The following is a 12,142-nucleotide window of genomic DNA, read 5'->3' on the forward strand; positions in this document are numbered from 1 at the left end:
TTCTGCTGTAAATCGCTGTTACGATAACGTAAAAACTAATGTTGTGTTTACCACCAAACAATTGCTTCCTGCAACGCGCAAAGATGTTCTTCCTGCTTTTCAACAAAGCAATATAGTCTATGATTTCAAGTGCCACTGTGATTGTCGGTACGTGGGAAGAACAACTCAGCGCTTGCAGGAACGCATCAAACAACATGTCCCTAGCGTTATTAGATCACGCATATTGGACTCTCGCGAAGACGCAGCCGTAACTGATCTCCGAATACTAGAACGTAATCAGGCCATGGCTATGAACTCTGCCATCGGCAAGCATTTGGCTGAGAATGCAACTTGCGCTAAAAACTATCGCGATGAAAGATTTTCGATATTAGGTAGAGGCCGCACTAATTTCCATCTGTCTGCACTGGAATCGACTTATATTAAAATCCACCGACCGCGCTTGTGTCAGCAGAAGGAATTTGTAGTGAATCTAAAAATTGTCCACTAGCTGCGCTCGCGGTTTGCCTGTATTTCATGTTGTTTGTTTCTATGACGTCATAATTGGTTGTATGCAATGTAGCTAGATGCATGTTTTTGAAATTCTCTATTTGCTGACGATTGCCCTTGAGAAGTGTCAGCTCGAAAAGCTTCGGGTTTTAATATGAATATATTATTAAAATGTATATTAAAGTTCTGTACCCCAAAGAGTCTCTTCTTATTATTGTTTTATTGGCGCTGATTATACGTGGATGCTGCACATTTTGTGGTGTCTTTTGACAAACTAGCCCAAATAAAGCGTTTTTGTGACTAATTCGAGGCTAAAACTATCTATTTAGAGGACGATGCCAAAACTGCCAAAAATAAAAATCGAAAAATGCCAAAAATAAGTTATTTTTGGCAGTTTTGGCATATGCCAAAAATAACACGGCCTGGATATGGGGAATGGCATTGATTTGAGTATTGACGCGCGCACTCATTATTTCAAAGCAATGCGTCGAGCAGAAAACAACATATTTTTGTGTGATTTGCAGTATTAACCGAGCCATATTTATTGTATGAACCGTGGGGATTACAATATCAAGCACGGGCTAAAACTTACTTCTATTACTGTATGATTGTAATTAATGACTGTCAGATTCCAGTTTTGCAGCTATCGCATATAAATTTGAGTAAATATAGAATCTGGATTTATTTAGTGTCCAAATCTGGGGTTTTCCGAAATATCCCAGTGACATCCCTGCTCCGATGATCTTAAGTACTGTTACAACCTTGGCGTTTCAGTTAAAGCAGTGCTCTTCAACCTTTTTCGACGTGGTACACCCTTTTAAGGTTTGCTCAAAACTCGTACACCCCTGTTCATTAGGTGTCTTCAAACATGACTATTTTTCTCAAATCGTACTGGCTACTTAATAAAATTGTTAGGTTACCTAACTTAAGCCTACACACCAAATTTGGTTCAATTCCAACTAGTAGCCGCCTTGCTACGGGAGAGGAAAGTTTCTATTTACTATACAAAAATAAATAACGAAAAATTTGAAAATTTTCTGTTCACCCCATGAAAGTATTAGGTTGTCTATAAAAACTATGTTCTTCAAATTTGCTTCAATTCCGACCAGTAGAAGCGGAGGTATTGCCGTCAAAAAAAATTGGATTTGAATAAAATAGTATTTGGTCACAGAGTCTATTCGCATCCAGTTAGGCAGCCCGCCACGCAAATTTAGGCTTACCATATTTTGGAAATCTAAAAAGAGGGCACTTTTTCAGAAATTTGAGACTTGCAAAACCGGAGAAGAATTCTAAAAAACCGGTGAATTTTTCCCACTTGGTGATCAATTGACTAAAAAAAAGGTCATCTTTCCGCTCAGAGCTCAAAATATCGTTTTTCTCTCCGCATTGCTAGGTGGATGACTAAAAAAAAGGTCAACTTTTCACTCAGAGCTAAAATCACAGTTTTTCACTCCGAAATACCAGCCGGAGCGTCACTTCTGTGCTGATTTATGGCATATCAATTTGCTCTCTGACCTAAATTTTCAAAAAAGAGGACAAAATCTCAAAAAAAGTAGACAAAAGGGCGTCCTCCGAGGACACTTTCAAAAAAGTCAAAAAAGAGGACAAATCCTCTTAAAAGAGGACGTATAGTAACCCTACGCAAATTGGAATTTATTTCGTGTCAGAGCAAAAACAGCATGATATAACGAACGATATTCAACCTAAACGTAACAGTATTGGGGGGAGAGTAGTTAAAGCTACTGCTGCAGAAGCGGTAATTCAGATCAGCGATGATAGCAGGCGCACCAGCCTACTGCGCATCAGGCCTGCCACACACCACACACAGTCGATAGTAGCACATGGGCTGCAAGAGATGTCAGTAACCTCAGATCGTATGCCGCTATACACAGTCTATTGTCGCTAATTTACATCACTCATAACAAAATACTAAATTGAAAATGTATGGCGAAAGATTGGACATACAATCGGCATTTTAAAACAAAAGGGTTTCGATTTCAATATGGAAGCTGTTTCGACCCTGGCTAGCTACGTCACTTCATTTATGTGCATTGCGGTATTTATTAGCGTCGGGTAGGAAGCACGGATTCAAAAAGTCTGAGCTATCGCAGCGGTTTCCTCACAAATCAATAAAATACAAATGACTAGCTGAACACATGTTTGTTAACTGCGCATACTTTACAACACCAAACGGAACCATTGGTCTATTGCCGACGGCTAAATGAATAGAAGAAATATTTGCTTATGACATCACAATCAAGCGGTGTACAGTATTACACTGGAGATAACATTGTACCATATTGCTCGTTAACCTGTGCGTCAACCTGTCTGTACTGACCTATAAACCGGTATTTGTGATAGCTAGCCATCGGCTCATTGTAATTTGGATCTGGTACACCCCTGTACACCCCATCCGAGTGGTACACCCTTTGCGAATTCTGGTACACCCTAGGGTGTACGACCACCCCGGTTGAAGAGCACTGAGTTAAAGCATATAGGAACGTCACGAAACTCATACAACTTCACCGTATCGCCCATCAGAGAGATGGAGTGGTGCTGTATACAATTGTCTGTTAATCCGGAGAGTTTGAGCCCGAAACCGAAGTTTCATATTGCAACCTTATTTTTAGTAGGCCTAATTTGGATCCATCACAAATTCTATCTTTTTTCTTAGTCGAGCAGTCATTTGGAACGATTTAACACCGTAATAATTGTATGGATACGACGACCGCATGCATCATCCAAAAGCCCCGCCCAGCTTTGAACCCTGCCCCATATGCGGGCCTCGCATCATGAACATATTTGTTTTGTCTGTTTTTGGGGTATTCATGGTGTTTGTCGACTACAATGGTCATTTACACCAGGCCAATATTCTTCTTATTTTCCGTAACTGCCGACTTATAGCACGGCCCACCTCTAGGCTTTTGTAAGACACCGCTTACGCGGATGAGGTGACGAGGAGGAGCCTAGGTAAACCTCCAACACTTAGGTATCGGAACCTCGGTCGGACTCGAACCCGCACCCATTGGTGTTGCAGCCACGGATTATACCACTGCGCTATCTCGCCACTCTATCATGAACATATCTGAAATGGGCTGCTGGAAAAATGGGCAACTACTGTTCTATAATGCCGCCACCATGAAGTAGATGAAAGTTGATGTCTTACCTTGGTTTGGACTGAACTCTCTGATAGTAAAGATATTCGTATTGTGCTGGTCTCCACTAATAACGTTTACCGAGCTGTTTGTGAACGTTTGTCTGACTTGCGCCCCTGTGGCCAAGGTCGAAGAACCTAAAACATTTGAACTATTTGGACATTCAATTTAAATCACCGTTGTATTTTGTACCAACACAATCATTTGCAGTAACAGAGATAATATAAAATAACATGCTACTACTTCAAATGGAAATTCGTATCAAAAGTATTGATATGAATTTAAATTATTAATTTGACAAGGACACTGATCCGTCCAAAGCATAATATACAGCAGGGACGGACAACTTCTCCGGTCGGCGGGCCGGATATGGGTAAATGGAGTCCTTGGCGGACCGGATTACAGAATATATACATTAATCGCGTATTTATCCACAAATATTCCGTGGCCGGCCACAAAAAGTGCTATTACATTAAAATTAAAATTAAAATAAAACTGTATATTGGGCGCCGAGCGGGGGAGTTGACCTTTTTATTTCTTTTTTAGTAGCACTGGTAAAAAATTTACCATTTTTCAGGATTTCCCTCCGCTATTCTAAGTTTGAAAATTTTGAAAAAGTGTCCTCCTTTCCCGACTCCAAAATACGGTAACCCTAATATTGTGCTATGTTTCGTATAGCTGAATAGCTGGGAATGGGATAATGCCGGGCTGATACAATCCCTCCTTTCTGTATCAGGTCTATGATAAGTCCACGATATACGGTTATATACATATTTGATTATCGTTCTGCTATACAGTATAGACCTACATACGACGATCGCTATCCTCAACATCAATGGAGCTTGCTGCAATCATATTGTTGGACGATGTGTGTGTCGATGAATCTATGAATAATTCCATGCTGTAGCAGCACTGGAACATGACGCACTGCATATGTGCTGCATATGTGAAAAAAGCAAGCGATGTAGCCTTACCGGCAATATACGCAAAATGTGGGGCTTTGTCCCCAGAAATTCGATTTTGGTCACGCTTCCGATCCCATATAATTTGTATATGTAGGCTATATATGGGCTATGCATCTAGGTGGCATTCTTCCAGGCTGAAAATCATGTACGAATGAAATGGATGCCGCAGTCACTATCGTCGATGGCGTGCATGTCAGAGGATATTTGATTACTTGGTGCAAGGATCGTTTTGTATCGTATGTCGTCGTTAGATCAAGCTGCTAACCGGTGTGGTGAGCATGGGGCGTAAATTTGTCTGCTTTATAATCAAATTACTGTTATAATATTATAAATAACTCCAGATACTTTGCGTCATCTAATGCAGCACCATCGACCGATGACAAAATGACTATGCCAAGCCTGCGTATTGACTAATAGGATACTCATGATATATTTGTGGTTGATTTGAGGAACAATGGAAAGTTTTCCCCAAACAATGTACAGGGAACAATTTTGATGACACAGACAAGTTCCAATCGTTCATTATAGTTCAGCATCTGAATGCAGTGCAAATCCTTATCGCCGTGTTAAGTGCATCAGATCTCTCGTGCCCCTGGGTGAGGAGCAGGGAGTCGGATTATGTACGTTTGTATTACTAAAGGGCTTGGGCGATGGAGATGCGAAGAAACTGCAACGCTATCGAGTCTGCTACGCTTTCATCTCTCAACACGATCCCAGTGCGGCGAGCGCCTGGCGTGGAAGCTGTGGACAGCAGTTACAATGTAAAGTCGTTTATTGTCTGACCTATCAGAAAGACGTACGCTCTAACATTACTCTATCAACTATCTAGGAAGTTCATGGAACACATGTTTCGGTGTTATAGTTTACAACGCATCGGGGAGCAACAGTAAATTTGCAATAGTCAGAGGGAATTAAATTCATTTCTTCAGCGAATGCAGAAGGTAAACATGTGTAAAGCCATGGTAATTTTGAATCAAACCCCGAACTACTCAATAAAGTGGTACTGTGACTTAAGTACGTGCGATATTAGTGGAAGTCGTCTACAAACCTAGCCCCGACACGTTCGTAGTTCGCAAATGAAGAAGATCTATGCGAGTATAGTCAAAGTGGATAAAAGGGCGGATTTTCGTCCAACGAGATGTGCCAAAATCACGAACTGGCCATGAAACTCACTGTGGCCGGCTACCAGACAGCGCTTTTTCATGGCCAGCCAAGGAAAAATCTGTGGCCAGTAAGTGGTTACGGGAAAGCTGAGACCCCTACTGCTAAAAAGTTATCAAAACGCTTACTTGATGACCGAGATAATGGCGATGCACGTATGGCATTAGCAACTTCAGTGTATGCGTCTCTTCCTTGTCCAGTCATGCCGATGATTAGTGATTTCGTATACAATTATAGTATACCATAGACTAGCAGTACTGAAACGCAAGGACGCATATAAGTAAACAGAGTCCACACTATTTATCCTATGCATACGATTCTGGTTTGTCTTTTTCTGACGGATATTATCTGATTTTCAATCCTCTGCTTTCTAAACGTATAATACCAATTGCACACAAAGTATATTTATAATTAGTAATTTCTAAAAAAAGGAATTACAAGCAAGTAAATAATACTGATATCCCATCAAATATTTCAAGTATACACACGTACCGATGTCAAGTCTAATTTTATTTGCGGCAACCTCTTATCAATATTTTCGATGGCAGAAGCGGTGAGGTTCCAGCCATTACAATATCACAATATTTTGCTATGAACGTGCGATATAATTTGTTCCATAAAATGTCAATTCAAATTCAAATTAGTAGTAGGTCACCAAAATCAATTGCAAAATTTACACCGAAAAAACATCGCTGGCATATAGGTCTTCCTACTTAGTAAGGAGGTCAAATGTGCATTAATTATTTCCAGGGTTAGAGCCATCTCAGGATCCCAACCTATGGGACGGAAAATGATAATTATACAATATACCAAACGCCAGTTGCGGGTGGTCCTATAGCAGGGGCGGGCAACATACGGCCCGCGGGCCGGATCCAGCCCGCGGACAGTTTCCCGTCTTACATGAGAATGTGGCCTGTGGCCGCAGTCTGCCGATATTCCCCACTGCTTGCTTACTACTGCGGCTCGTATGTTATTATATACGCTTGTTCGCAAGAGTGGAGCTTAGGCGTAAGTTTGTCGAAGCGAAAATACTTGCATTATCGGCATTTAAGATGTACCCAGCCGTAATGAATTGATATCTTGGTAAGTTTGGGGTACTGGGCTTATCGAACGTCTTGAAGTCTTAATTGACCCTTTTAATGGGTGGGGGGGGTTCACTGGTGACCTAAGATCAAGTTTATCTCTCAATTTCTGCAATAGTATATGTCGTAGCGGGCTGCTTGTGGTTTCTATGGAAAGTCATATATCTTCTGATTTATATGATACCTAATTTGAAAGTATCAGGCATGGCAATTTTCGAGTACCGACGATCTTACATGATGAATTCGACCGAACATTCGCATGCCGAAAAAAGTGGTTATCACCTGAAATTTACAGATATTTTCCGAGTGGGAAATATTGTCGGAAATTCTGCCATAACATCAGAAGTGGACTTGTATTCTGTGTAATTTTACACCGTTTCGAACATCAAACCTTGTTCTGGGGAGTTTTATGATGGGGTTTGTTAATTGTGGTCATGCTTCGGTTCTTTTCAAGAATATAGTCAAGTTCAAGTCCGAGATCGTGACGGAATATGAGTCATAAACTGGTTTACTATGCCTGCAAATGGTAATGAAGAGAGAAAGTATACCACATTGTTTCATGCCATTAACTAGGCGATAGGGCTCCGACTCGGTATTGATCTTGAACTCGACCATTATGACCACGTCCATATGTAAATGTTTCATTTATTTTAGATTTTTCGATATCTGGCGAGCCGCGCGGTTTACGGCTATGGTTGACGGCTTGTTCGAAACCAGGCAACAGTGGCTACGCACTGAGGCTTCATTTCGGCTCTCTGACGCTATCCCGGGGATCAATCTTGAAAAATGAGAAGAGAGAAAGATATTTTTAGAGAACAATTTGTTTATTAAGTCATATAAAAAAAATAGACATGGCATGGGGTGGAGGGCGGAAACGGTAGAGGGCTATACCCCGACCACTTTCAAACTGGAACAGCCCAGATTCCAGTTTTGGTGAGGTCACGGGTATGAATTTGAATTGTGATGGTCAGTTTTGCAAAAAGTGACTCCCCCCTTCAAAGGGCACCATGTGTTAATTGATCAGAGAGAAGCAGACATGGCAGTGCCTGTATGACAATGCTGTTCTCAAATTCACATTGTATTCGTCATTATCGGCGAGAAAGGGCTTTGAAGTGACATTGCTGTCGTTGAAATACATTCATTAAATACGAATTATTTCTTGTAGATGTGGATAAAAGGCAGGGCTGTGGAGTCGGTAAATTTTACCACCGACTCCGGCTCCGACTCCACACATTTTCAATATACCGACTCCGACTCCGACTCCTAAGTCTTTAAACGTACCGACTCCGACTGCGACTCCGACTCCTGGGTCTTTAAACGTACCGACTCCGACTCCGACTCCCGACTCCGGCATTATTACCAATTTACTTCGAAAATTATATGCCACATTGTCGGTTGAATGACTATCATACAACCATTAAAGATATGCAAACATATGATTAACGGTGACATGCTAAATTGTTTCATTGTGACACAGCGCGAATTATCCACTATCTATGCAATTAACATTAGATTTGCTAAATATCCTTCCTTTTTCGAATTTTAATAACATGGACTCTCTAATATCCTGAAATGTATGAATCATTCAAATACTAATATACATTGGTCATAAATGGAATTTAGTTTAATAGTCAAAGACCCATAGCCTATGTGTACATGTACTTAATCAAGTATTCAAGGATTGGGACTTGCAGTCTTTCTTAATCATATGTTCGACCCAAACAGCTAAGCTACACTGCAGATATTTTTAATTTTGTCAAGTGGGAAGCATCGTTTGGTCATCTTCAGGCCTACATCATGTTTACAATTTTAAAAAACCAGCTGATGTATTTGCTCTGTCACAGTATCAATTGCATCAATTTTGACTGCATCGCGAAAATGCATATTGCGAATTTCTTCCCCTCTGCAACTGAGTTGTAATTTGCAAGTTATGTCTAATTTAGTCTATATCAGGGATGTGCAACTTTTTTGGCCAAATGGACACATAAGATTTAGGAACCATTTCGCGTGCAACTGGAATGTTGATAACCTTATTTTAGTCGTTCGATAGGAGCGAACCAAATTAGGTAACATTGCAAACAAGACTTATATTAATACGCTCTAAAATTGCTAACAATATGTCATGCAACTGTGGAGTGCGGAAGTAGGCCCTCGTCGCGCGAAGCGCGAAATTTTTTTGCAAGATAATGACTGGATTATATCAATAAATATGTTGCTAACATACATTGGGGGTCGCATCTGTATACCACTGGGCTCATTTGGCAAGGACAGGATTATTCGACGTTCAGACATAGCAAAATCGACGGTATCAGTGAACATGCCTCTATCATTTTGTGCAAATGTTTTGTCGACGATCTCGCTGTAAGTGCTCAAGCGATGCCGCATGTTGGACGACACGTTACTACTAATTACGAATATAGTTAGACTCAATTCTGTGAGTAATAAGTATTTATAATTTTTAGAAGGGGGCTCAAATACTGAATGCAAGAAATCTAGTGACAATGAATCATGCGAAGTACCGAGAAAAGTTTAAAGTCAAATAAATCTGCTATGAAATATTCTACTTTATGGTCATATACGAAGATCTGGGATAAATGTGGCTGGCCCCTGGATACGTCAATGCGTCAGAACTGTTGTTTTAGTCATCATCAAATTTCGCGGTCATGCTAATCAAATTTTGGTTGACCTTGCAATTGTACCTGATGCCATAAATAATTTACCTCCCAGGCCACACCTAACCTTCTCGTGTGCCAAATTTGGCCTGCGCGCCACGGGCTGTCCGTACCTGATTTGTATGGTTAATAATAATAGTGATTGGTGGTCCATAAAATTATTTCGAAAATTTTTTGAAAGCAAATGTTTTCATGATAGAAAAGTTGGAGTCGGAGTCGGAGTCGAAGTCAGGGTCATTCTCACAAACTCCGACTCCGACTCCAGTCAGTATTTTCCCCTCGACTCCGACTCCGACTCCGACTCCAGCTATTATAGTTTTCACGACTCCGACTTCGACTCCGACTCCATCAAGCGAAAATTACCTAGACTCCGACTCCGACTCCACCGACTAGACAGTCCTGATAAATGGGCGAATAATGTATCGATTCAGCAATCCGGCCCGCCAAGTACTTAATTTTCCTATATCCGTCCCACCGACTCGAGATGTTGCCCTCTCTTGATTTAAAACAAGACTTATATGACTACGCTTTGAAATTGATAACAATTATGTCACGAAAACTCCGTGTGCAACTGTATAGTGTGCAGTGCAGTCGTGCCCTGGTCGCGCGAAGCACGAAATTTTTTCAAAGGTAACAAATGAATTCGATCAATAAATATATTACCTGCATATATTGAGGGTCGCCTCCATATAGCAATGGGCTCATTTGGCAAGGACAGGATTATTTAGCGTTTTAGACATAGCAATATCGACGGTTTTGGTGAACATGCCTCTGCCATTTTGTGCAAATGTTTCATCGCCGACGATCTCGCTTCGAGTTCGCAAGCGAAGTCGCATGTTGGACGACACGTCATCTGCTAATTACGAGTATAGTTGTACTAAATTCTGTAAATTACGCGTATTTATAATTTCGAGGAAGGGTTCCAATACTAAATGCAAGAAATGTGACAATAAATCATGCTAAGTTCTAAGATAAATTTGAAGGCAAATAGATCTGCTACGGAATATTCTACTTTATGGTCATGGTCATATACGAAGACCTGCGATGAATGTTTACGCCAATGCGTCGAAACGGATGTTTTAGTCATCATCAAATTTGGCGGTAAGGCTAATCAAATTTTGGTTGGCTTGCAATTTTACCTGATGTTATATCTAATTTCGAGAATTACCTCGCAGGTCACACAAATCCTTCTCGCGGGCCACATTTGGCCGTGGGAGGGGGGGATTTGGCCACCCCTGACCTGTATCGTCACTAATAAAAGTGACTGAGGGTACATAAAAATCCTATTATAGTTAATATATTAGTAATTTAAAGATATCTTTGAAAGCAATTGTTTTTATGATAAAGAAGTTGGAGTCGGAATCGGAGTCGAAGTCAGGGTCATTTTCACAAACTCCGACTCCGACTCCAGTCAATATTTTTTCCACGACTCCGACTCCGACGCCATGGTTTGCACCATCCCACAAAGTTACAGCATTTCGGATGTCAGTTTAGTTAGCGTACAAACTCTCCGACAAAGCTGTATATTTGAATATAAATCAAGATTCGAGCAAAAATGGCGCAATTCGCAGGGACGCATATTTAAGCGTTAGCTTTGACAGTTTCGACTGCATCCGCACATATAACGCATGCGACATCCGGGTTGCCTGTAGCCTGTGGGCACTGGATGTACAGTATATACGTCCTTAACAAGAAACAATATGACCAAACAGTACAAGCACGCGACTCGGTGACCAAAATTTAATTCTAATACATGTTATATATAACTTCAGTGAAACTTCTTGAAATACACCTACCGCAACGGAACTCCCGAAAGTCTCCAAATCCTCAGGTATCTTTAATCATAAGCTAACGATCATACTTGCTGCCACCACGTTATAGCGAGCCATTCGATATTTGTGTAACTATGGATAAAACTGTTGATCCAGCAGTCATGAAATCTGTTTGGAAGTGATATCGCAGGATTCACTTGAAAGCGGCATTTTACTGCTAGTTATCAGCGATCGCAGTGTACACATTAGGAGCTAGGCGGTGCTCAAGAAATTCAAACATTTGTGTAAATAAGGACTGATGGATCAGAAATGATATAGTTTGCTGCATAATATTGAAGCAGATTGACTAGCTGCCGCTGTTCAACACATCATAACTTTAAATTATTAGATAAGGATACATATTTGCCAGATTTGACTGCCGAATCCTGTGATGCATACTCTGGTAAAGGCAGATACTTTTCGCTTGCCTTCAACATACACATCTATATCTAGTATAACAAGAATAGAATGCCGATACTGTAATTAGGTGGAATCTAATGAAAAAATGAGAAAGTTTAGCGAAACAATGCGAATTCAAAGCATGTCCATTGGTTATCACAACGCCAACCCAAATCAAGCATAGAAAGTAATTACATTCGTCGACTCAAATAAGTTTTAGAGTAATATGTGTGATCGTTTCAATCCTCAGAAATGGGATTCGATGGGTCGGCAACCGTTTTTATGTGTGCGCCAAACGTCAAAACGTCCACAACACGCGTGCCAAAAAAATTGACATGCATTTGGCACTGCTTCGCGAGTTAATTCATATCCTGCTGGATTTTCGAAAGGCCTTGAGCTTCGAATACTATA

At 40.7% G+C, this 12,142-nt stretch overlaps 1 protein-coding gene across 3 annotated transcripts in view; it reads right to left on the reverse strand.

Moving 5' to 3' along the window:
* The window catches only part of LOC145440223 (NACHT, LRR and PYD domains-containing protein 3-like), a 74,437-nt gene extending 62,954 nt beyond the window's left edge, over window positions 1-11,483 (reverse strand). Inside the window, exons 1-2 of one of the 3 annotated variants that reach the window (XM_080317797.1) lie at window positions 11,318-11,483; window positions 3,653-3,778 (exon numbers count right to left, since the gene is read on the reverse strand). Coding sequence is in view for 2 of the 3 variants with exons in the window: in XM_080317795.1 (XP_080173921.1) it covers window positions 3,653-3,778; window positions 5,896-5,971 (202 nt within the window). In the remaining variant the exon portion in view is untranslated. Of the gene's footprint in view, window positions 1-3,652; window positions 3,779-5,895; window positions 6,316-11,317 lie in introns of those variants that run through there. The other 2 variants (XM_080317795.1, XM_080317796.1) reach the window with 2 other exon arrangements.
* Between the last annotated feature and the right edge of the window lie 659 nt (window positions 11,484-12,142).

This window comes from Botryllus schlosseri, chromosome 6 (genome assembly GCF_051294905.1).
Source record: "Botryllus schlosseri isolate E-star chromosome 6, Bs_hap1, whole genome shotgun sequence".
Lineage (NCBI taxonomy): Eukaryota > Metazoa > Chordata > Ascidiacea > Stolidobranchia > Styelidae > Botryllus > Botryllus schlosseri.